Source organism: Populus trichocarpa, chromosome 1 (genome assembly GCF_000002775.5).
Source record: "Populus trichocarpa isolate Nisqually-1 chromosome 1, P.trichocarpa_v4.1, whole genome shotgun sequence".
Taxonomy (NCBI): Eukaryota; Viridiplantae; Streptophyta; class Magnoliopsida; order Malpighiales; family Salicaceae; genus Populus; species Populus trichocarpa.
The window spans coordinates 20,670,786-20,696,593 of record NC_037285.2 but is presented as its reverse complement, the minus strand read 5'-3'; the positions used below and the strand labels follow the sequence as shown (position 1 = coordinate 20,696,593).

Sequence of the window (25,808 nt, the reverse complement as noted above, 5' to 3'; positions counted from 1 at the left end):
ATTCTTAAAACAATATGATTTGTGGATTCTTACAAGCAACAATCCTTCTTCTACAAGGAAAGATTTTGGCAACTTTGACAACATTGGAGTCAACAACTTTGGTAGCATTGGAAGTCTGATTTCTGCAAGGAAACAAAGTCGGCAGCTTAGGAGTATTGTTTTGTTATAAATTTTTAATTTTCAATGATACCAAGTTGGGAGCTTACGGATTGGATAAAGAAAGGCAGTTTCGGACTTATTTTTTCTAATCTGTAGTTTTACGCTAACAACCATAATTATTAATCTGATTATTAAATTAGGCTGAGATTTTTCCATAAGATCCCAGGTGCCTTGTGCTATATAAGTTAAAATTTCATATTGATCAAAGTTCGGGAGGGCCTTGTGATAAAGCCTGTAAGATGTTTTGCAGGATTTGCATTATTTTCTTAGTTTATTTAAGGATTTTTTTTCTATTTGGATTAGTATTCTCTTATTATTTTTTTGGTCTTGTTTAGGATATTTTTATCTAATATAAATAAGATTATTTAGCTATTATTCAGATTTAGGTTTAGGTTTTGTTAACAGAGATGTTATCAAAGCCACGAGACTTGAGAGAGGGTGAATGTGATGGTGTTTATTTATTTATTTATTTTTGTGGCAAGTATTGGTTATTTAAAGATAAATGCACTTTTTGTGGTTTTAATTGGGCAAAAGGAAATAAATATTTACTTTGAATGTGAAGAAAGGAGGCTGTGGGGCACAGCTAAAAGGGTTGTGTTCAGATTTGGGACTTGGGAAGGGTTGACAAAAATCATAGATATAGATATAGATATATGTGTAAGCATAATATATGGTCATTGCTTGCTTTTTGTCTGTTTCCATGCACTTACTTTGTGTGTTTGTAAAGATATTTCCTTGGAAAATTGGTGCTTGTGGCTGTCTCTCCTTCTATATATCTCCTTATCTCATACTCTGTCTCATAACTAATAGGTTCAAGCTATTTCCTCTCTTTTTTTTAATTCTTTGCTGTCTTGATAGTTAAAGCAGAATCAACTAAAATGGCAGCAACGGGTGCATCTATCTTTCAAATTTCGACGCAACCTCGTGTCTTCACGAGGCCAATTACTACTGCTAATATTAATAATGCTAATCCATCCGTCTCGAACACTCTTGGTGAGTGTATCTTTAAAACCTTGTCACTTTCTTATTTTATTCATGTTAGAATCCTAGAGAATTTTGTAGTGTGATTTCTAATATACTTGAACTCATATCTTATTAATGACATGTATGCAAAGTAATTACTAGGAAGAAATGGCAAGGTAAGAATGGATGAAACCACTGACAATTTAATTTCATCAAGAAAACGATTGAAAGATGTTCTGACAAACAAGTTGCTAGGTACGTAGTTCCAAGAGCTCTAAGTTGTTTATCATCACTGGAGACTGCTTGTTAACTGTTTGAATGAGAGTATATGGTGAATACCATGAATTTCTTGGGCAATCTTGTACTTTACCATCAGACTTGAATGGCTTGACTGGATTTTGGTTTGTAAAAAAATTGGCTGTTTTCCTTTTTCCCCGATTTTAATCTTGAATGGCTATGGTTATCCGTGACTGCACTGTGTTTTCATCTGTAATATTGTTTTAAGGCGTTTTTGCTTTCAAATTTAAGTAGCAAGTTAGCCAAACCTCGTGCGTTGATCTTTTTTTACTAAGCTGCTCCGTCTGTGTTCTATCTCCATCACAAGTACAAGTACAGCAACGAGTTTTGACCTTAAGCTTCAAAAAGCTTGACATTTTTATGTTTCTTATTGCAGCTAGTTCTTTCATCGGTTCTTCTTTGCAACGGAGCACTACTAAGAAGAAAAGAGCAGTTAAGATTGGTAGGAAAGTGATCGCTGCAGCTGCTGTTACTGTTGCCACTCCTTCAAGGGAGGAAGTTAAGGAGTATGAATTTCCTCTTCCTTCCATTTAATGGGATTTTATCTTACTTGTGTAAAGGGCTCTATCACAAGTCCTCTACCTCACAGTTCTGTTCATAAAGGAAGTTTTTCCCATTCCATTAATACTTGCGTTCTTGTAGAGCGGGTAAACGAGAAACAAGCAAACCAGCATAAAAAAGGATACAGCAAATACTACAGTCGTATCATGAGGCTTAATTTTCTATTACAAAAGCAGCTTTTTTGTTATCATTTCCTTTTAAAAGAGCAGAATCGTAATGGTCATCTAATTCTGTAATCACTTCTTTCCAGATATGCACGTCCTACATGGGCCATGTTTGAACTTGGAAGTGCCCCCGTCTTCTGGAAAACCATGAACGGCCTTCCTCCATCTTCTGTAAGTTAGCGCTCACAGGATTCTTTTCTCTCTTTTGAAGGTGGTGCTAGTCTTTCAATGATGTTGAACTTGAAATCAATTGACAGGGGGAAAACCTAAAGCTTTTCTACAATCCAGCTGCAAACAAGCTTGTTCCAAACGAAGAATTTGGGATTGCTTTTAATGGTAATTTGTTATTCAACTCATCTCAGTAAGTGTCACAAAATACTCCTTGCAATAAAGGGTCTGTAAAATTTCCACAAGTAATAACTTGCTGCCCTTGGAATGTCATAGAGCATCAGATTAAAGCACTTTGAACATAACGATATCATGCATAATTTCAAATACCAGAAGAATTTACATTTCATTGGTGGTGCTCTGCTCGGCATACAAGGAGTGCTCGGTGGTTCCACCTTCCTCAAGATATCAAGTATTGTTTAATCAATCTCCAACCCCTTACTTTGCAGGAGGTTTTAATCAGCCCATCATGTGTGGTGGTGAGCCAAGGGCAATGCTGAGGAAAGTTAGAGGGAAGGCTGATCCGCCATTTTACACCATCCAGATATGCGTTCCTAAGCATGGTATGGTTGGTACCATTTTCACAATTTTATTGCTTTATGGGACATTTAATTCCTTGTAAGAAACTCTCGTATCCTTTTTGCAGCTGTGAACTTGATATTCTCGTTCACAAATGGAGTTGACTGGGATGGTCCTTACAGGCTGCAGTTTCAAGTTCACAATGGCTGGCGAAACAAGCCCATCGAATTCTTCAACGAGGTACTAACACATAAACAAAGTTTTGATATATCCCTTGAGAATTTCCTCAAGCTTTGTAATAACTAGGTGTCAATCCCAAACGTGACAACCTTGAATGATAAGAAAAGAGAAGGTATGAACTTTACTGATACATGCACGGACTGTTTTATTCATTTATCACAAAGCATATGCATTTTACTAATTGATGCGAACCCATAGAAATAATATAAAAAGCTAATATCATAAAATCTCCATCCAAAGATTATCTTGAATTGAAAAATCCAAGTTATTGAATGAAAAATCCAAAACTTTAATTATAAAGAATCAAGAACTGAATGTATAAGAGAAAATATTACAAAAACATTTAACTTTTTTTATAAGTATGAAGAATCAAGAATATGCATAACCTCACCACTCACAAAATATTATTCATAAATAATAAGCAATTTGAAAAAAAAAACTAAATACAAGCTAAATAATCATTTTTATATTAGGTAAAAACATCCTAAATAAAGCTAGAAAAATAAAAAAAAAATATTAATCCAAATAAGAAAAAGAATCTTAAACTAACTAAGAAAATAATGCAAATCTCGCATAGTAACTTCTAAATCTTATTGTAAGGCTTTCTCGATATCTGATCGTTACAACATTTTAACCCTATAAAAAACAAAACCTTTAGAATCTTTAGGAAAAATTTCAATAAAATTCAATGGTCAAATTAAAAGTTATATTTATTAGCATAAAAATATGTATTGGAAAAAATAAACTCAAAACACCCTCTAATGTCCTTGAATAATAAGGATTGTTGTTGTATAAAGAATCTTTCTAAAATAAGGATTGTTGCCTAATTAATCTTATTGGAAAGTAAGAAATCGATTTCACATATAATGAAATCCTTACCTTGAAAGAATACACAAATCATGATGAAAATAATAATTTTCCGACTTTCCTTGTTTACTGGCAGATTTCAAGTTTGACTTCAAACACGTCGTTCTCTCATATCTAGATGAGTTAATAAGCCTATCATATTTAGATGGAAAGCTTAAGATATATAGTTTTTATCTCAACTAGAATCGCAATAAAACTCCATTTATAGCTTTAAATCTGGTTCAAACACTACATGAAGGTCTAGTCTAGTAAATATGCAATTTGTTAACCCAAATATCATGAATCAACTTAAATAATTTCTCTTTGATTTTTTTAGTTTTAAACCTAATTAGTCCACTTCTAAGTACTTTAATAATGCTCCCTAATTTATTTATTTTGGAAAGTTTTGGTGCTTAAATCAATTGTAATATCTGGTTGTTTGGAATGCTACGACATCTTAGTGTTGTTGGTGCAACAAATCCTTGGGTACTTCGCATCCGAAAACATCAAATTTCCAGGTTTCCTTATACCAGAATATATAAGAAAGCTGGGAGATTATTTGCCTAAATCTAGAAGACTTTGCTCATTTTGACATGGCTTATAACATGTTAAATAAGTGATTCAATTCTGACCAATTTAGCCACAAATTTAGATAAAAGGAACAAACAAAAGACGTTTCCATTTTGACAGGGCCTGGCAGAAGAGTTGAGTAAAGAAGGTGCGTGCGAAAAAGCAATTTTTCCGGATACAGATATCATTGTTACGAGATGTGCTATGATCGGCAACTTATCCATTGAAGGGGTAAGAGTACTCATTGTTTCATCTGTCTCGGTTTCCTTGCTTCCATTTTTCTTGAAATATGACAAATTGACTTTTAATTTCACAAATGAAACTTTCTTGCAGGGTGATCGTTGCGATCTTGATCTAGTCTCAGGATGCATGGATCCTAGCTCACATTTATATAACCCCCTTGCCAATGTGGATGATGGAACCTGCCCAATTGAGATGGAAGATTAGCAGTAGCCTGGCAATACCCCTTTGATGTTGATGTAAATACCATATACATTTACTGTATACCTAAGGCCTTCCTCATACATAATGGCAAATATACTAATGAAATTACTACTTGCTCAAGTAAAAATGCTTGCTTTGAGCGAGGTCTATATGAAACATCTCCAGTTCCCTTGATGATGACAAGAAGTATAGTGCACATCCTGATAGTAATTTGAAGGCAACATTCCAGTTTGAAGCTATGCTTCAAAGGGAAGGTGTGGATCGACTTTCAGTTTGGCAAACCTAAAATGGAACGAGCCTCTTTCAGCACAGAGTCTCAGGCTGCAAGTATGAAGTAATTATTCTTACAAGACAAAGTGAATGGAATTTTTAGATTTTATTTGTGTCAGAATAGTGGCTGTGTCAGCTCGCAGAAAAGCGACTCCAAAAGAAATATTATAAACTTCATAGTCGTTCCGATAGAAAAAAACTGACCATTTTTTTTTCCTCTTTATTTTGTTATATTGCACAGGCTTAGTTATTTCATGCTCATGAGAAAGGAAAAACACGCCACACCGCAGCGTGCATTCAAAAACAAAAATAGGAAAGTCAGAGGCATTACAGGTCTCACGCATGATTATCTTTTCAAAAAAGAAAAAATGATCATTAATCAATACACCATATACCAAAGAAGATGTCAAATGATATTTATGCCTTAAAAATGAAATTTGATTATATGATACCAGTTTGTTTCACAAATTATCGACAACAACAACAAAAAAAAAAATTCATTTTCAAGGACACTCAGATTTCCCCAAATCCGGGACTGTTTTTTCTGCCCGGATTTTACATGTAGATGCACAGAATGATTACATGAACTAGCTTTTAGCAATGACGCGTTGGAATTGTTTTTGCCAGGGCTCCACTTCACTGTATTGATGCGATACTTTTATGGCATGTACACGCAAAAAAGGGCAGAAGATGACTTGCATGTTTTGCTTCTCTCCAATTAGTGCTTTTTTCTATCACAACCACTTACATTGCTTCAAACAGAACCCGATGCTCAAGGAGCTCTGATAAAACACTCCTCATCTTGTCAACAGAAACAGGTTTCAGTATAACGCCATCCATACCGACCCTCATGCAGTTCTCCTTGGTCACTTTGTCTGTGTTTCCAGTAAGTGCCACTATTAGCGGCCTTTCGTGCCGTTTAGTAAATTTCTCATGCAAACAGACAGCAGCTTCAAAACCATCAGGCATGCCCGCATCCATACACACTACCTTGTGGTCTTGAGAAACCACATGTAGACACTCATCTCTTGAACTTGCAGTTGTCACATCGCACCCCAGGTGAACAAGAAGTTCCTTGGTCACCATCCTGCTAACCCTGTAAGCCACAAACAAGTTTGGCATTCTCTTACATGCTTCAAACATGGTTTGTTCTGCTAAACTCTCAAAACTATGTCCAACAAAAAGATACAGGACATAAATTCAACCCAGTCTTTATTTAAATTCAACTTGACTCTTAATTTCAATGGTTCATGGTGACCTATGTCTGTTGAAGGGCTGAGGGACATAGCCACTTTTATACCCATCATATAAATTAGAACTCTCTATACCTTACATAATATGGGAAAAGTTAGCTCTTCAACCACATGATTACCGGCCAAACCAGCAATGGAGTCTTGTTAAACAAGAACACGCATGCCCCAAAACATTAAAGAATAAAGAGGCTGCTTTTTGTGCATTTGTTCCATGTACGTGGCAATTGGACCTATCATATTAATCCTCCAGAGACTCTTCAATCAAATATAGTTGTCTCATTTTAGACACTGCTACTGTCCCACCTAACTCAGTTGCCTTAATCCTCTCAAGTCAAGGCCCCTTCCCAATACACCATTTTGTATTATACACCTTCCCTTAATGTTTCAATAAGTCTCACTTACGTTAAAGAATTTGATGGGTCTGGAGAAGCTGGTATTTGATTTGACTAAAAATGATGAGAACCAATAAGCACCCTGAAAGAATCTATTAGAGATGCTGATTGGGCCAATTGCAAGGTCGAGGGCCAAGAAAATTAAAGAAACTTTCAATTGGCTAATTCAATATATTTGAGTCAAGGCAAGCTTCAAGATTTCAGAGAGAGGTGATCGAGCCTTGATTAATGTGATTCATGTAAGGGTTCGACATGGAAAAGTGGTTTTGAGCTTCTTTTTTTTCTATTGCACAATTTTACACTAACAAGAATATTAATCCGACCGTTGGATCGAGGTGAGATTTTACCAGAAGATTCAAAAGACCTTGTTTTATATAGGGTTAAGATTTCATAGTAATCGGACTTTGAGAAGGCCCTACAAAAAAGCCTAGAAACTACCGTGCAAAAATTGCATAATTTTCCAAATTGGTTTAGGATTATCTTTCCTTTTGGTTTATGGATTTCCTACAAGGCAAGACAGCTTCTTTATTCTACAGGGACATTAGAAGCGGCAGAATAGGCGGCAGAATTAAGGAATTAATTAGCAAGGTATCCTTATTTTACAAGTACACAGGTGGCGGGATTGGAATTATTATTTTGCAAGAATATTAAAAAAGTCAGCAGCCTTTTTTGGGACATGTGGCAACAACATTAATTCTTTGATTCCTTAATTCTTCATAGTCGACAATAGCATTAATTAAACAAGGGTGGTTGTTTTCCGCAACTCTTTTTGGGACAACATGCGGCAGCCTAGATAATTTATTTAGTATTGGAGTTTTTATCTAATAACTTCGATTCCTTGTTTTAGGTCATTGTTGGGTTTGGTTTTTTTTAATCTGATTTTAGCTTTCTTAGGTTGAGTTCTTTCACGTTTATGGATTCTAGGATTCTTACTGGTTCGCGTAAAAAAAAATTAAACATCCTCCAATCGGCATCTATATTGCAAGATTCATTAATTTCCATTGATTTAGACTCCTTCCCCAGTCTTTTTTTTCTTTTCTTGTTCATGAACAAACAGTGGAAAGCTAAAGAAATTTAAAGTTCTCTCTTTGAATTCTGAACTCTATAAACTAATAATGATTGAACAAATAAAGCATTATCTCTGGCATTATCTCTTGATGTGAACGTCATGTGCTTTATAGAAGCACACTTAAAAGTAATCTGTTTTGGCACTGCTCACTTGATAAAGCCTGTTGAATAGGACCGTTAGAAATTTATAATCTTTTGCAAGCCACTATTTGTCCAAAAAGTTTGGAGTATTTCCTTCTAACCGGGTTTAAGAGTTTGTAGGAAACTTTATGACCTTGTCTGATTTTGCTGACAGTTGTGTTTGACTATAAAAAATGCTGATTTCAGATAGAGTGGGTTTTTTTATAAAAAAAAATCCTCGTATTGTTCTGCTTTTGCTTCTGGGGCTTCCCCTATGATTTCAAATTTCCAATTGAGTTTGTCATCCTTGGCTGGATTGATGTTGTTTTTATTCTCTTGGATGAAGATGGCATCCTTTATTGCAAACTCCCTTTTATCACCCTACCATATAACAATTTTCTTGACTCTTCTTTCTTATTTTGTTTCATGTCTTTGTACCCATCCTAGTATACTTTTTTTCACGAGAATTTTGTATTTACTATTTTAACCATCACAGTGCCCACAAATGCAAACCTCTGTTATGTACTTGACTCTATTCATCCCACCCCACCCTAATTATAATTAAATTCTTTAGAAGGTAGCGTGGCATAAACTTGAAATTGACATACTAAGAATGATAAAGTTGCAATTTTACTGACCCATTATCATCCAAGACAAGAACTTTGAGTCCTGGAAAAGTTGTCTGTCCATGATTTGCTTTAGGTAGGAATGGGTTCTTAGATTCACTTGTGTTCTCAGGAATCCCAAGCTTTACAATGAAGATAGCCATGCATCCCTTGCCTGGACCTTCACTTTCAATCCAAATATGTCCCTCCATAAGATTTACAAACCTGATCACAAACATACAAGATTTAGATATAATAGTGAACTTCAATGGCAGTAGAATTGAGAAAGTCAAACCACAGTATAAAATGTCTAATAAAAGTCACTTCATGCTCTAATACAAAATTGTGTCTATAAAAACAACCAAAATGAATTACCTCTTACAAATTGCAAGGCCAAGTCCACTGCCGCTGGAATTTTTGGTTGCCAAAGTTTGAGCATGTGCAAATTTTGTAAATAACTTGGGAATATCTGGAGGGTTAATTCCTTGTCCTGCATCTTTTACCTATACCAAGATAAAAGCTATTCATAACCAACCCCTAGAACAGAAAATTCACCCTTGCTAGGAAAAAGATCTTAATTGAGCATCAGAGGAATTAACCTGTACACGCAAATAAAAGTGATTATCACTTGGCACTGGAAAAAAGTCAGGAGCTCGACTGTCTCTTAAAGATTCTGATTTTGCAACAAATGCAGTGATTGAGATGCTTCCCTGTTTTGAGAACTTCACAGCATTACCAACAACATTTAAAATAGTTTGCATTAGTCGCTTTTCATCACCAATGGCATATTCTGGCAAATCTGGAGCTAAATTTAAGGTTACAGGCAACTTTTTAACAGATGCGATAGGCTTGATCAAATTAAGAACCTGCAATGGGGAAATAAGCATCATATTCACCAACCCAAATCCAACAAAAGTTTTATGAATTCTATGTAACTAATATTTACAGTACAATCTGAAAAATTTGGTAAGATGACAGATATCTTACCTCCTTGAATACTGCATGAAGATTAAAACTTCCTAAGTCAAGTCGAAGGCTGCCATCTTCAAGCCTTGAAAGATCTAATACATCATTTATAAGAGTAGCCAGAAGGTTACTACTTCTAAGAATTGTCTCAACCATTAGACGCTGCTCAGGTGTCAGTTCAGTTTCCTGCAGCAAGGAGGAAAGTGCAATAACTGCATGCATTGGTGTTCTCATCTCATGGTTCATAACTGCCAAGAAATCATTGCGAGCACGAATTGCTGTTTCTGCTTCTCTCCTGGCATGATCAAGAGCAACATTCTGCTCCATAAGAAGGTCCCTTGCCCTCATTGATTCTTCTAAGATAGCAGCATGTGACAGAGCAACAGCCACCTGGTTTGACCACAAAATTTATAAGTTCGAAACAAATTGAGGCTATCGTTCTTTAGATGGTATGGTGCAAGCTGCAAATTACTTTCTAGTGTTAACAAATGGCAAGGCACCAGTGTTAGCATGTCTCTTTTCATTTACTTTGTTCAAATTAAGCACTCACTGACATGCTGTGAATGCTTTTCTAGCATTTGATGGAAAACATAGCAGCAACATTGATCTGATGAACTATATTTCTTTTTGGTTTAAAATGAGATTTGAAAATACTTCTTGGAGGGCACCCTTTGGAAACTCAATCTATGCAAAGCTATAAGAAGTGAAGCAGATGCAAGTGGAATGCAATGTGGAGATTCCATTTAGCAATTTCCTAGAAAAATGGAAAAGGAAAGGTGATTATGTAACCATGAAAAGTTAGACAAATAAGAAAATTTAAACCTGATCAGCAACTACTTCAACAAGCTCCAACTCATGAACATGCCACTGCCTTGCACTATCTGATGGAAGCATTAAAACCATCAGAGCATAGCGTCTGGTAGAAAGTTCAGGCCAGTCATTAATTTGGAAATTAGAAAGATGGAGGAGTGGGACACGAACAGCAACCACCTCTCCAGGCATATATTTTCCAGAAAGAGGCCGTAGTCTAGCCACTGGAGAATTTGGCGAAATTTTCATAGCACGGTTACTGCTGAATACTTGATTAATCACTGGAAGCTGGATAGGAACGGTATATTCAACAGGGTTCTGCTGACGAAGAGTGTAGGAAAGTTGAAGCTCCAACCCAGTACGCGTTGGCATCCACAGGGTACATTCTTCCAATGCCAGTGTCCTGCCCAACTCCACAAGAGTAGTCTTTAATATGGTATGTCTGTCAAGAGTGCTTCTGATTTCATGAGTCAACATCCTCACATGCCGACCAGTCTCCTCTTGTGTACGGATCAGACCCATCTCTCTATCTAGCTCCGCAGCTTTATTTTTCAAAAACAGCTCTCTAGTCTTAACACTCAAAAGATCAGGAATAATATGCACAAGCATAAGCGCAGTGGCACAAGACACAGCAGCAGTCAAAACTTTGGCTGTGGTCATCACAACTGCCACAGTTCGTGAATGCATACTAAAAGTCCATAAGTTAATAAGGTGAGTTGCACCACAAAGAACTATGAAAGCACCAAACTGGACAAGCACCCATCTATAAGGAAAGACAGCAGATTTCTTAACAAAGTAAATGAGCTCTAAAGGGATAGAGAAATAGGCTAGTGCAATGAAGAAATCCGATATATATTGATACTTCATCAACAGCTCCTCAGCTGGCCATTGTGGTTCAATACAATTGCAAGACTCCATCTTTAGGGAATTTTCTCTTTAATTGAGAAATTTTAACCCCACCACACCCTCAATTGCAACAAAAATTCCTCTTTTCACATGCCTGAAATAACACAAAATTCTCAATTACACAAATACTGATAAAAAGAAAAGGAAATGAAGAATCTAAGCATCATTTTCTAAGAACTGAAACTCTAATTGCAAAATTCAGATTTCATTTCCTAGCAAGCTGTATGGAAACTTAAGATTTGAGTAGAAATGAAATCATTTCAACACCATTTACCCAGTTCTAGCGTTTGGAAAGCTTTAAGCAACATAAATGAATTCTACAACCAATTAAAATTAGAGATTTGCCTCGGAGCTGACCCGTTAAGAATTAATCTCACTAACGCCCTTCTCTCTCCCTCTTTCTCTCGCGCATTTATGCTTGGAATAAGTTTTTCAAGGATGAGGACAAGTTGAGTAAATGATGTACTCTCACTAACTCAATCCACCAGTTTAAAACCTATTCCAGACAAACAAATAAAAACTCAACTAGCAAGTCAAATCAAATCAATTCTATGTTGCTGTAACAGATAAACCCTAATTTCAAAATCTTAAAAAAGAACAGGATTAGAGGGTAACTGACCACAATAGAATCCGAGAAATCGAATTTCTTGTGTTATGTCGACGTGGGAGACATCCCTCCGGTTGCCCCCTCCCACGCCGTCGTAGACTTTGCTTCCTTCTCTGTGGTCGTTATCGGGTTGCGAGAGAGATTTGATTCTCTCTTGGAAAGGTGTTGGTTGGGTATGCAGCATTAACTTTGGACTTTCTGAGACTTGAGAGTGGAAAGTTTTGGCAACTTGGAGCTTGAAACGAAAGCGACGTCGTCTTGGTCTCTATATTTTGCAGAAAAGGGAGCCGCGCCATATGCCGCTACAGCTTCCTTTGTTTTTTTAACTAATTTTATTACAAGAAAAAATAGAATTAGAAAAGCAAGATTTTAAGCTTTTTTTAATAAAATAAAAGGATTTTTTCCTACTTTTTAAAATTATTCTACTTACAAAGATTTAAGATTTAAGAGTCAATTATCCGGGTAAATAAAATTAGATTTGAGAATATATTTTTATTTAAAATGAAAAATATTTTTTTCTTATGCCTAATTTTTTAAAAATAGATGACCTCATTATTTTAATATAAGCTCTTTGTTTGGATATTTTTTAAAAAGAGGTTCATTGAATCTCATGCTAGATTCTGTCTTCTTCCAATGATCTCATTGCACGTCATTGCCGAATTTACTTCGAAGGCAGTTCAATCCATACATACTCATACAATATATATTATATATTATATAAGTACTTGTTTTATCACAAAATAATTATATCCTCGTAGATCATTATCTTAAATATTATTCTTAACTTCTCTAGAAAAGAATTTTAATTAATAATATTTCAAGACATTATAAATTAAATAAAAAAAATAACAAAAGGTCTTCCAACCCAATATGTATTCCAACCCAATATGTAGCGCGTAGATAGAAAGAAAATATCAAAAAAATAAATAAATAAAATATTTAATAGCTTTAATTATTTACTTGATAATTTTTTTTGTTTTAAAAAATATAAAGTGTATCCAAGTCTTAACTCAATGGCATAGCCAATGAGAAAGAGCCATGTGTTAAAATTAACTTTTATTATTAATTATTTTAATTTATTTTAAAAAGTAGGTTTTTTACCGGTTATATATTTGTGTTGTATTAATTATTATCTAAATACTTTAAAGGAATTGGATTCTGCTTTACCTTAATATATATTTTTTTTAATTGTTTTATAATAATTTTCTGTGGTAACTAAGCTGGTTAGCAAACATGATAAGCTAAAGGCCGTGAGTTCGAGCATTGAAGAGTACAAATATTTTTTGCATTGTTTAGACCTTGTTTTCAAAATAAATAAAGGAATAAAAAAATAAAACAGGGTTAGGCATACACATTTGACTTGCTATTGCTTTGTAGGCGTTAAGGCCTAACCTTTTAATGTCTTTTTCCTCTTTTTTTGTTTTCATTTGATACTATAAAAAAAAATTACCAAATTCACTAACTTTTCAGTTTTAACTTGGTTTTTAAATATTATTATAATTTTTTATTGGAATTTAAAAAAAAAATTCAATTATTATGTATCTGATTTGAAAATGATTATACTAATAATAAATTATTCATGAAAAATCGATTGAAACTAGTTTTTTATTATTAAGATTTTTAAATATATTTTGAATATGGTTTTATCACATTTATGATTTTGTTAGCTTTCAATCACACAAATTATGGACATATTATTTTGATAATTTTTGTTAATTTACTTTAACAATCATCTTAGCTCCATTGGCATGAACTCATTCAATGTAATGGGTTTTTTTAATTTTTTTAGTTGGAAAAACCTCATCTCTAACTGATATAAACTTTCGATGCATCTTTCGACGCATTGATTCATCAATCGTCTTCTTCACCATCAAGGTTCTTATTATAGTTGGCTTTATCATACGTTTGCATTTGTTTCTTCCTCTTCTATGCATGACTAAAGTCCATCCCTCACAATTCCTAGATGAATTAGGCTTTGAGTCACTAACTCGAGGTACAAGGGGTATACGTGAAGCTCGTAGGCAAAATGACACCAAGTTCTATAGGTTCAAAAGACCCAAAACTTATTGTAAGGGGAGATTGGTATGGACCTAAATGCACTATGGTTGTGATATTAGAAGCGATTATTTCATCATCGAAAACAATATCACCATTCTTATGCAGCCTCATTATCTTATCTTTTAGCATAAAACACTTCTCTATTGGATGGCTGATCAAGTGGTAACATGATGAGATTTGCCTCAAGCAAGTCATCTAGCATCCTATATATGTCTGATTCAGGGAATGGATACACTTTTTCTTATCACTCTTTTATGGATGGCTTTTTCCTTTCACCCTTTTGAATATTGGTCAGTGTTGCATGATCACTCCTCTTGACTCTAGTTGGTACCTTTATGGTGGTAGAGTTAATTACTAAATATTGTTTTCTCTTGACATTTAGAGCGCTCTTTCTGAATCTACAACCTTCAGGCCTATTTCTTTTGGGTAGCAGTATAGGTAATGAAAAGCTTTCAGTTGTAGTAATGCCAAGTTCCATATCGTGTGCTCAAATAGCCAATTCTTCAAAAGACTTTAGTTTGATGCATTGTAAAATATATCATAGTCCTCAGTGCACCCATTGAATACACATATCTAGCATAGAGGTTTTGATGAGTCGATCCCTACAGTAGAGGCTAAGGTTTCTCCACCAATGATGAATGTAGTCGATGACAGGCTCCTCCTTCCATTGACGTGCATTGGTGAGTTCAATCATGTTGATCACACGATGAGTGTTGTAAAAGTAGTTAAGAAACTTACATTCAAATTGCTCCCAACTATCAATTGAGCTAGACTCCAAGTCAGTGTACTAGTCAAAGGCATTACCTTTCAAGGAATGGATGAACTATTTTACCATGAGATCACCATCAGTTCTGGCATTGTTGCAAGTCTCCACAAAGTGAGCTACATGTTGCCTAAGATTCTCTTCGCCATCGAATTGTTAAAACTTTGGTGGTTGATAGCTTAGAAGCATCCTTAGCAAGCCAGTCCTTTGGGTGTATGGCTTCGCATAAGAAAACAAAGGATGGACCAAGCTTTTTACTTGATCCATGATGGCTTCCTTAATGAGTTCTTTCAGTTGATTTGTAACAACCCGGCTTTTTCAAAGCCAAAATTGGTGGAAATTTTTTTTTCATTAAGTTCTCGATACTTCACACAATGACATTCCGTGAATTAGTAATTAGGTTCCCTTCCTTATCATGGCATCATACAGATATAGTTTTTATAAATCAACATTCCCATAAAACGGATATTCAATACACATGCCCATAATATTATATTTTTATATTCATACATTTACATTACATCATATTGACATACTCATAAGTTTGCATTTATGTTCTAGTCTCGTTATCAACACAAGTGCCAAACAGCAATTTTACACAACTAGTACTTTCTTTCATACAATCCTTACGTGATTTCACAACACAGCATCCTCATAAAAAAGAATACCACGTAAATATATTTATAACATCGTATCTATTTGTTCGCACATCCATGTTCCATTACAGTCTTCATTACAAGTCCTTACAAAAATGTTGAATGGCACATATTCAACGTAACACCTAAGATATACTATTACATAACACCTTTCAAAACATGTGAACCCATGGAACTAGCTTTCCCACACACCTTGATTGTGTGATGTCCCTATTACAAAAACAACATGGATACAAGAATTGTAAATAATCTAACATGATAATAAATAACTAGAAGTACGTTATCGTTACTTTTTGTTATTAACTTAGAATAGGTACATTCCTTTTTTTTACTTCTTATACGCATTGTACAACTCTTATTATTTCGTTAAGTGTATTTTTCCCACTCACCGCCTCAACCTCTCCATAGGAGTTATAGGGCTGAAATTTAACATCGGTCTACTTCACCTTAACCCGGTCATCCACCTTGGATACTTTTAGCTGTAGTTAATTGCAAAATTCAAACTCGGTCATCCGTCTCGGATGCCATTAGCCAACACTAATCATAAAATCAAACATGTCATCTCTTTCGGTTACCATTAGCCGAAGCCAATCATCATAATCAACTTGGTCATCCAACTAGGATGTCATTAGCCAAAACTAAACGTCATACTCAACCCGACCATCCCTCTAGGATGTTATTAGCTGAAGCTAATCATCAACGGGACCCGCCTATCCATCTAGGATGTCATTAGTTGAAGATAACCATCTACGCAACCCGGCCATCCATCTAGTATGCCATTAGCCGAAGCTAATCATCAACGCCACCCAGCCATTCATCGAGGATGCCATTAGCCGAAGTTAATTGATTAGTACTTAAAAGTGTATTTTTATCAAGGTTTTATATCATCATTTTGCACTTGAAGTATCAATAACTCCTTAACTAAAACATGTTTTATAATAACAAGTCTGATACTATATAAATGTTCATCTTAAATGCAGGCCTATCACATAAATCAAAGGATTGTTTGATGAGTTTAACTACTGAAATTGAGAAGACAAAGAGAGAGGCAAGCTTAGAAAAGAGATGTTGGTTCAGTCCAAACTAGAACACTATTTGGTTATTGGATCATACCTGGAGCTGTAGAACTTGGATTTAGGTCTGGTCTATATAGATGGAAAGTTAAGAAGACATAGGCTTAAAACTTTCATGGAGTCCAAGATTCAAAAAGGTTATTTTCAAGTTCAAATTGTAGCAACAATAAAGAAGTCAGAATCTGTCTTGCAGCCCAGACACTGTTCAGTGTTCAGCCCATATCTCGAGTTTTAGAAGTCCAAATGCACCGATTCTTTTTTCATTGGAAAGTTGAGACAATTTCCTAGAACTTTCATGAGACCATTTGTTCAAATTCTGATGTTAGCAATGATGTTTTTGGCAGATAAGAAGATAAGGATTATTACTAAGTCAAGATGTGGCCACCCACTCAACAATTAGTCATCAAATCAATAGTTTCGAATTTTGGCCTATAAAAGGAGGCATTTGCCATGCATTTAGGCATCTTGGTTTTCAAATCAAGATCATGTTCTTGCTCTCTCTCTTTATATTTTTATAATGCTTAAGTTTTGTTTATATTAATCTCTTGTTTATGCTTTTCATTTCCTTTCCTTTACATAGTTAACTTATATCTTATTTATGTTCTTATCTTGTTTATTTATGTTTCTCTCTTTCATTATGTTTAGCTAAGTTTATTATGTCAAGGTGAAAAGGTTACACTAATGATGTAAGAATAAGTATAGTATAAACTCAACATGGACTTTAATGTTTGATACTAACATGTTTTGTATTTGTTATCTTGTTCACTTTTAATACTTTGCTTGTTAAATGGTTAATCTAGATTTATGTTGTATAACCCTTGGTACAACAAATATTTGGCATTTTCATAGCTTAACCGTATGGTATAACCGACAACTATGCTATGAAAGGAACTTGATTTATTGTTAACATAAGTTATAATCATGAATACCTGATAACATTTACAAGTATTAGCATTATTCGAATAAGATAAATAATGTAATCATGTTAACAATTTATAATCCGATTGGAACCTCCTTTATGTGTGGTTTCCAGTTAAGTGATAAAAAGAGTTTATACCATACTTGTTTGAAATACCATTAGTGGATCCTCTAACCTTGACAATTATTTTATCCTTGTTTAATCCTTATATCAATATCACATCTCAAAGCTCTCTTCAACTCCTTTTCTGTTATTATCTATTTCTTTATTTGTAGTTTATACAGTTAACCTCCCTGTGGTTCGACCTCGGTCTTGCCGGGTTATTTATTACTTCGACACTCCTACACTTGGGAGAAGACATCAACTCTTTGGTCGTGTCATTAATCATCTACGCGACTCGGCCATCCATTCAGGATGTCATTAGCCAAAGCTAATCATTAACACAATCAACATTTCATAGTCTTTTCAACATTCATCAATAATTCAGTCAACATTTCATCGTCATTTCATCATTCATCAAGAATTCAATCAACATTTCATCATCGTTTCAACATTCATCAAGAATTCAATTAACATTTCATAGTCGGTTTAACATTCATAAACACCTCAATCAACACTTCATAGTCGGTTTAACATTCACCATAATGCAATAATATATCATCCATAATTAAGTCATTTCAAAACATTAACATTATACAAGAAAAAGGTGGAAACCACTTACCTGTTCCTCCTGCGGGTGTCCTTGCCCGGTCGCACCACCTAAACATATCAATGATCATAATCAGCACATTTGCATTCAGTAATCACATAACTCATCACCATATATATTTCAAGCATACCCATATTCACAATCAAGTATTCTATATATTACATAACCATACAATGAAATCGTTACAAGTATTTAAGTCAATCTTGTTATGGAGGTCTATCGCAGAACATCGACAACAAAAGTTGGTTCGCTGGTGGCATAGAATTTAGGCAATGAAAACTGCTTCGCTGACAACATAGAATTTAGCAGCGAACACTGGTTCGCTGTTGACACAGAATTCGACAACGAAAATTGATTCGCTAATGGCACGAAAATTGGCGTAAATCGTCAATGTATATAGGCTATAGTTGACTTAGAAACCGTTGATGAAAACTGAGCCTTTTTCCGACATAAAAGTCATCAACGCAACATAGTTTCATAGTTGACGCTGAAATCATCACCACATATAGTTTATGGCTGACGCAAAAATTGTTGATGAAAATTGAGTCGTAGCAGACTCAGAAATTGTCAACGCAACACAGTTTTACAGTTATTGTTCAAATTGTCAGCTTATATGGTTTAGTGTTGACTTATAAATCGCTGGTGAAAACTGAGTCGTTGCCAACCTAGAAACCGTCAACACAACCCAAGTCGCTGCCAATTCAGAAATCGCCAGGGACAACCAAGTCATTTTTGGATTTTAATCTCTATTTTGCCTAAGCGTAAGGTTTATGTTAGGCTTCCCCTATTTGACACACCCAAACATGAATTTGGACAAGTATCAAGACCAATCACGTTTACATTTATCACAAAGTTATCAAACTCAATCATTCATTTAAGGTCAAAACCTAATGTTACCATGATCTTGAATTCTATGTTTTCAAATTTCATCATGTCACTCAACAACACAACCAAATATTCATTTCACATCATGCACTAGTCTCATTTCCAGTTTTTCACCTTCTTGGTAGGATATGGTAGCTTATTATTATCAATTTTTTCACATGCATTCATCATATTTAACACCATTTTGTTCTCAATCACAAGTCCTACTCATGCACTCAATCACTTTGATTTATAAATACACAAGTTTATCTATCACATGCACAAAAATTAGGACATTAACATGGTATGATTTCTGTTTCTGCTCTAGCACACCTCTAGGCTTAATCCATATCATAACACTGCACATACACTCATTTCATCACATTTTCACATAAATCCCTCAATCCTATATGTAAAAACCAGACATTAATATACACATACAATTCTATTTTGGTTCTAGCGTGTTTTTTAGAAGTTTTACAAGGTTATAATTTCAGTAATTACTCATTTCCTTACCATATCTGTTTATTTCTTCATTTGGTTGGCTTTCCCTTAGGTCTATACTTCAAATTCATTCATATTTCTATTGTGACATAGTCTGCATAAGTGTTCTTTCGTCCTTAAGATTCTACTTAGGTTCTTTTTTATTACAAGTTCTTGAGTTATGGTGAAAAAAAAACATCACTCTCTCTCACTTTAGAGTTTTTCCCTTCTCCCTTGTCCAGATCATGGGGTAATACTCAACCAAGAGATGAAATCTAAACTTATCTCATGTTTTTAACAATCTTTATATAGGTTTTGGTGGTCTGTCTTTCCCCTTCCCTTCTATTTTTTTCTTTCTTTCTTCCTCTGTTTTAGTAGCCGGCCTCTAGCCTATTTTTTCTCTCATGGTTTTGGCTATCACTCTTCTCTATAACTCTCCCTCTTCTTTCATGGCTTCGGTTTCCTCTTTTTTTTCTCAACTCTCTGCTTACTTTTCACTCAATAGAGCTTGCATGCAGGGTCTGGTTTGGTTTTTCTTGGAGACAGAGAGGTTCAGTTGCAGTAATGGTTGCAGCTATTTCTAGGGGAGAGGATGAGTCACCTTTTTTTCTCCCCCTGTATTTATATCCTCTAAAATTTTGCTAGAGTGTTTAGGGGTTGTTCCAACATATCCTTATTCCTCTTTAAGTTATCCTATAACCAGTTTAGTCTCCTAGATTTTGTTTAGTATTGGCCAATTTATGTCCCTCAATTTTACCTAGAATTGGTTGGACAAGGACTAAATTTTATCGGGTTTTATAAAACACATGGATTCATCAGCGCATACGGCCACCGTTGACTTAGAAATCAGTAACGTAACTTGTGTCGCTGCCAATTCAGAAATCTGCAGTGTAACTTGTGTCGCTGCCAATTCATAAGTCGGCAGCGACAGTGGAGTCGTTTCTGGCTTTATTTTTTTTTAGTGTTTACATGATTTATGGTGAAAATGTCATCAGTAATACTGCAGATATTTCTTATAGCTCTAATTGTAGAATCCTCAAGGAAATCTAATTGATCTACTTGCAAAGCCTTGATAGCCGAAGTTTGGCCTTCCTTGTTCATGCTCTCAAGTTTGTTCATCAACTTTGTAATCTCGTAGTCTTTTGCCTTGAGTGAAGTTGAAAGCCCCTCGACAAGTTTTGCCAAGTTAGCCATTTGATCCTCCAAAGATGCAGTCCCGATCATCATCGCTGACAAGGTGCCAAAACCCGAAGCCTTACTTGGATTGACATAGAGAAGTCTTTATGGGTGAATTATTGAAGTAGTCACCTTGAGTGTCAAAGAAAAGTCTACGCGTCCCACTTGACTTTTGTGGTGGAGTTACTTGTAGCTTCAGTTTTGGACCGAGTTTCGATGCCCTCTTTACATTCGATGTTGACAAAGATCAAGAATAGGCTTCATTTATATATATAACTTTGTGATGGATTTTGTTTTCAATGGCGAGGTTGAAAAATCTTCAACAATATATCGGCGATTTAAATCAGTTGTCTTGTTGATTTTGAAAGCGACAATGGTAATCATGTTATTCCTAGCTGCCATCGAGAAGTTGTTGAAAATTCTTTCTTGAAAGGAAAAGATGAGAAGTAGAGATGTCCGTAGTAGAGTCACTGGAAATTTGTAGATATAATTTTGAGCATCTGAAATTAAATAAGCACACGTTTACAAATATATGATTTTATTAAAATATGACTAGATACAATCTCTATTTAAAATATTCTTATAAAAGAATAAACAATTCTTTGATTCTTTCCTTGGATATAATATATGGTGACTTGATTTATTTGTGAAATCAAGCTAAGATTTGTGCTTTGCAAGAACATGAATTTAGGCGTGTATTACGAAGTGAGATTTGATGATTTGAAGAGTACCTTTGATTTGTCTTCATTTATTATCTTCTATTTTCAAGCTTAAATGACATGTAATGTGTGTTTATGTTTATAAGATTTTTATGTATTGATGCTTTCTTTGGAGCTTATATAACTTGAGAAATTGATGCATGTTAAAAATCCATTACATGTATGCTATGTATGGTTTGTTATATTAATAGCTTATGGAAGACAAGACTTGTCTCCGGTGAGCCATATAAGAAAATACTATGTTTTTATGATTCTTATTAACAAATAGTAGCCACCATATTACTCTTTATGAGTGGTTTTTAGTATACTATTTACTAGTATTTGGGATATGTATGTGGTATGTTGGGACTATCTTTTATTGAAGTGTATGTTCATGGGTGACAATGAGGTTTCCTTTGTTGGTTGGTATCCAGTTTATCTTATATGACTCTCATGTTGTTATTGTGTTTATTGATGGGTATATTGATTCGAACTTGAAAGGAAATAACCATTGAAACCACAAACAAGACAGAAACAACCCATGACAACTAAAATCATATTGAAAAGAACATGATCCAATAATTACATGAACCAAGAAACTAAAGTTTTGGATGAATAACCCGTTGATAATAAAGAATCAAGAACTATAAGTATAAGGATGAATGCCATAAAGATAAAATTCTTTGATAATTTCTGAAGAGTTCCACAAAAAACCAAGAGTATAAGTAATCTTGCACACACATAATATTATTTCTAAAGTAAACCAAGTATGAAAAAAAAGCCTTAAATACAAGTTAAATAACCCTATTTATCATAGATAAAAAAAAAATCCTAAACAAGTTTGGAAAAATAATAAAAGAATACCAATCCAAATAGGAAAAAGATTCATAAACTAACTAGGAAAATAATGTAAATCCTGCATATTAGCTTCTGAACATTATCGCAAGACCTTCCTGATGTCTGATTACTACTAAATTTTAATCCTATAAAAAACAAAGCCTTTATAATCTTCAAGAAACTTTTTATCCCGGTCCAATGGTTGAATTGAAAGTTATGCTTATTAGCATTAAACTATGCATTGAAAAAAATAAGCCCATAACTAACTTAAACTTGTCTAACTCTTGAAGGAATCTACAAACCATGAGAAAACCAAGTAAAAAATCAGCTCTCATTGTCCTTTTATCTTCCCTAACTCCTTCTCTTGTATGGACTTATATTAATTAGAGCATGATCATCCTTTGTTGTAGTCTTAAAGCTTGAATTGACGTAAATATCATGAATAAACCCATTGAGTGTCTCTTAAATCTTTTTGCCCCTTAACCTTGTAATTAGCCTAATCAGCACCTTTAATGGATCCTTTAGGGATGTTTGTTGATTCTCATCATTCCCTCTCTCTTAAAAAAGATTAGACAATGAATCATCACCTACACCAAACATAAAAAGATCAGAAACATTAAAAACAATAAGAATACCACTTTATATGCATTGTTGTTGATTCGTTCAAAAACTTGGAAAACACCATCTCTTTTAAGTTGTAACTTAAATCTCATATGAACTAAAAATACTTCCTTCCTCGTAGCACCTAAACCCAAGGTACACCATCTATGAGTAATACATCTTTATAATCCTACAATATAGAAACAATAACACATTTTGCATAGGTTGTTTACTATAAAGAACATTCTTAACAACACTTTTTTCTAGCATAAAAGTTCTCATACATTTTTGTTTTTCCTTTAACACTTTGTTTTTTATTCTTTGCTTTTTTCTCTCTACTCTCAGCTAGCTCTCTAATCTTTTCTCTTGCTGTTGAATCTGGTTTTTTTCTCTCCTTAAAGCTCATAACATTCTCTCTTCTCTCTAAGCTCATGACTCTAAATTTTCACTCCCTTTAACCTTACTTTTTTTTTTTCAATTTCAATTGGTCTTCGTAAATGTTTTTTGGTAACAATGGTATAAGAGTGATGGATTTTCCATCTTTTACAAAAAGAATACTTATTTTAAAACTCATCATATACTACCTTCTTATCAAACTGTCATAACCTTTCCAATAACAAATGACACACATGCATAGAAACTACATCATGAAAAACATAATCATTATATCTTCCAATAAAAATTGAAATCAAAACCTGTATTTAACCTTCACTTCCCCATATTTACTCAATCACTGAAATTTATAAGGTCTATAATGCTTTGTATTATTCAAATTCAACTTCCTAACAAGTGTAGTATTAACAACATTATCACAGCTCCTACCATCTATAATCATACAACATATCTTATTATTGATGTGGCATCTCTTATGGAAGATATTTCTCATTTGTTGCTCCAAATCATCCTCTTTGATCTGAACTTTCAATGCTCGTCTAATCATAAGTGATTTACCCTCAACCACATACTTCACATTATCATCACTAACATCCTTAAATGATAACATCTCTTCATCATTACTATCACTATTGGATACAATCTCCCTATGATCATGTAAAATCATAACTCTTTTATATGGATATTGAGAAGTTATGTGCTTATTTCCAAACATCAAAAACATTTATTATATGATGATGAGGTGTTTGAGTATTAGAGTTACCTCTAGTATTAGTGGAGACTTCTTTCTTGTTCTTAGGCGATTGTATTTTAGCTCCTATAATTGGTTTAGTTTAGGCAGCCCCCTCTTGCCTATAATTTAGCCTTCATGTGAAAAAAAAAACATGAATTTTAGACTTGTCGTACATTGCCCTTCATCTTAAATTGTCTTTCCACCTTTGTAGTTGTATGTATCATGTCTTCTATCTCTACATAGTATAGTAATTACACCAAATCCATTGTCTCACAGTTCAAACCATTCAAAAACCTAGCAATAGCTTCTCTATCTTCTACTACATTCACCCAAATCGTAACTACTTTTATCTCTTTATGATAATCTTCAACACTCTTAGAACCTTAAGTTAGACTTTGAAACTTTTGATATAATTCTTGATAATAAAATGCTCAAATAAATCTCTTTATCATGATTGCTTTCATCCCATCCCATGTATCAATAGGCCTCTTGTGATTCCTCCTCATTCTAAGAACAAGTTGGTCCCATCAAATTATAACATAATCAATAAATTCAATTACAATAAGTTTTACCTTTTTTCATCCTAATAGTTATGATAATCGAAGATCAACTCCACCCTCTTCTCTTATTCTAAATGTATTTTTAGATGATTCCTCCCTTGAAATGATGAAATTTTCATTTTAATACTCCCTAAGTTTTTATCCAAGTCATCATGATACCTAAAATCTCTTCCTACTATTTTGTGGCTAAAATTCTCATATTGTTGAAATCCCATATCTTCATAGTTTCTAAGTTGTCAAAATAAGTCACCTTGACTGAATGATGCATGGTTAAGGTCTTTGGCTTTTTTTATCTTCATTCACATCAACAAACTCATCTAAAGGTGGGGTAGCTTGTCTTTCTAGCCTTCTGACATTAGGACTCCTTCGAACTGACCTCTTTCATAAACTAACAAGCGTGGCCTCTTATCTTTCCATATGGCCCTACACCTTATTAAACATCACATTCATCCTCTCAAATCATTGTTGCATAGCCCATAACAAAACAAACGTGTTCTCCTTCTCTTTCTTAGGTGATGCCTCATCTTTAAAAGACATTGTCAGATCTAGAATTTTATGTTAGTAATAAAAATATCCTCATATACTCTCTCACATGCTTATACTCAATAATATGTCACGCCACTCGTATTTCACTTAAATTCTAGCTTGTCATGATAATAGTCTCATATTTTCACATTTTACCTCTTATGCTCTCCTCTTTAGTTCTTTAAAGAAATAATCAAAAGCTAACAAAAAATTTAGTTTCATAGTTACCAACCAATAGAATCTAAGACACATGACAATAAAAAAAAAAGTAGTAACAATAACGAATACAAAGATGAAAATGAAATGAATATGAAACAAAAATAAAAAAAACAAATATAAAATAAAAATATAAACAAAACAACAATGAATATGAATACAAAACAACAATGAAACTAAAGAATTAACTTTATGAAACCAAAAAACTAGTGTAAACTCAACAATCTAAATTCAATTGCAAACAAATGATACCCTATAATATGAAACAAGATGGTATAATTGCAATTTTTCTTAAGAATCCGAAATCAATTCTTAAAACAACAGATTCCACTGCTATAACAAATTGATATAAAGAAAGAAAAACTTCTTAAGAACCTAAATCAAAACTGTGTACTTTCAATGTTTAAGGCAAAACTAAAAACTTTTTTTTTGTAGTAGCTAATTCTTGACAAAGACTTTTACTTTATATATATATATATATATATATATATAAAAGGTTGCCATAAAATTCAAGAATAAATAAATAACAAATAAAATAACAAATAAAAAACTAGGGAATTTAAAGATAAATAGATATATATATATATATATATAACCTAATTTTAGAGTCTTGCTAT

General features: G+C 34.0%; 2 protein-coding genes across 4 annotated transcripts; one reads left to right on the top strand and one right to left on the bottom strand.

Annotated features, from left to right (window-relative positions):
* The first annotated feature begins 876 nt into the window (after nt 1-876).
* Nucleotides 877-5,424, top strand: LOC7470544 (protein POST-ILLUMINATION CHLOROPHYLL FLUORESCENCE INCREASE, chloroplastic). 2 transcript variants are annotated; one of them, XM_002298173.4, is made up of 8 exons: nt 877-1,152; nt 1,796-1,925; nt 2,231-2,315; nt 2,402-2,480; nt 2,762-2,875; nt 2,959-3,071; nt 4,608-4,718; nt 4,821-5,424. In XM_002298173.4, exons 1-8 carry the CDS (start codon nt 1,038-1,040, stop codon nt 4,932-4,934), a joined length of 861 nt encoding a protein of 286 aa, XP_002298209.1. In that variant the 5' UTR covers nt 877-1,037; the 3' UTR covers nt 4,935-5,424. The 2 variants fall into 2 exon arrangements, with proteins under 2 accessions (XP_002298209.1, XP_052309482.1); XM_052453522.1 differs by lacking the exon at nt 877-1,152 and adding an exon at nt 1,290-1,377.
* Nucleotides 5,425-5,593: 169 nt separating this feature from the next.
* Nucleotides 5,594-12,209, bottom strand: LOC7470545 (ethylene receptor). 2 transcript variants are annotated; one of them, XM_024601795.2, is made up of 8 exons: nt 11,941-12,209; nt 11,679-11,817; nt 10,428-11,415; nt 9,627-9,995; nt 9,239-9,505; nt 9,015-9,142; nt 8,673-8,864; nt 5,594-6,297 (listed from the first exon to the last, which is right to left on the bottom strand). In XM_024601795.2, the coding sequence occupies exons 3-8, from the start codon at nt 11,331-11,333 to the stop codon at nt 5,946-5,948; spliced, it is 2,214 nt and encodes a 737-aa protein (XP_024457563.1). In that variant the 5' UTR covers nt 11,334-11,415; nt 11,679-11,817; nt 11,941-12,209; the 3' UTR covers nt 5,594-5,945. The 2 variants fall into 2 exon arrangements, with proteins under 2 accessions (XP_024457563.1, XP_002299688.1); XM_002299652.3 differs by lacking the exon at nt 11,679-11,817.
* Nucleotides 12,210-25,808: the final 13,599 nt, after the last annotated feature.

Bases quoted from the DNA above. Each gene is read 5' to 3' on its own strand.
- LOC7470544 (XM_002298173.4), top strand. From the start codon at position 1,038: ATGGCAGCAACGGGTGCATCTATCTTTCAAATTTCGACGCAACCTCGT. The intron at 1,153-1,795 runs GTGAGTGTATCT...TTCTTATTGCAG, and splicing joins ATCCGTCTCGAACACTCTTG to CTAGTTCTTTCATCGGTTCT. The intron at 4,719-4,820 runs GTAAGAGTACTC...ACTTTCTTGCAG, and splicing joins GCAACTTATCCATTGAAGGG to GGTGATCGTTGCGATCTTGA.
- LOC7470545 (XM_024601795.2), bottom strand. From the start codon at position 11,333: ATGGAGTCTTGCAATTGTATTGAACCACAATGGCCAGCTGAGGAGCTG. The intron at 8,865-9,014 runs GTAATTCATTTT...GTTTGTGATCAG, and splicing joins GGCCTTGCAATTTGTAAGAG to GTTTGTAAATCTTATGGAGG. The intron at 6,298-8,672 runs GTCAGTAAAATT...TGTGGCTTACAG, and splicing joins CTTGTCTTGGATGATAATGG to GGTTAGCAGGATGGTGACCA.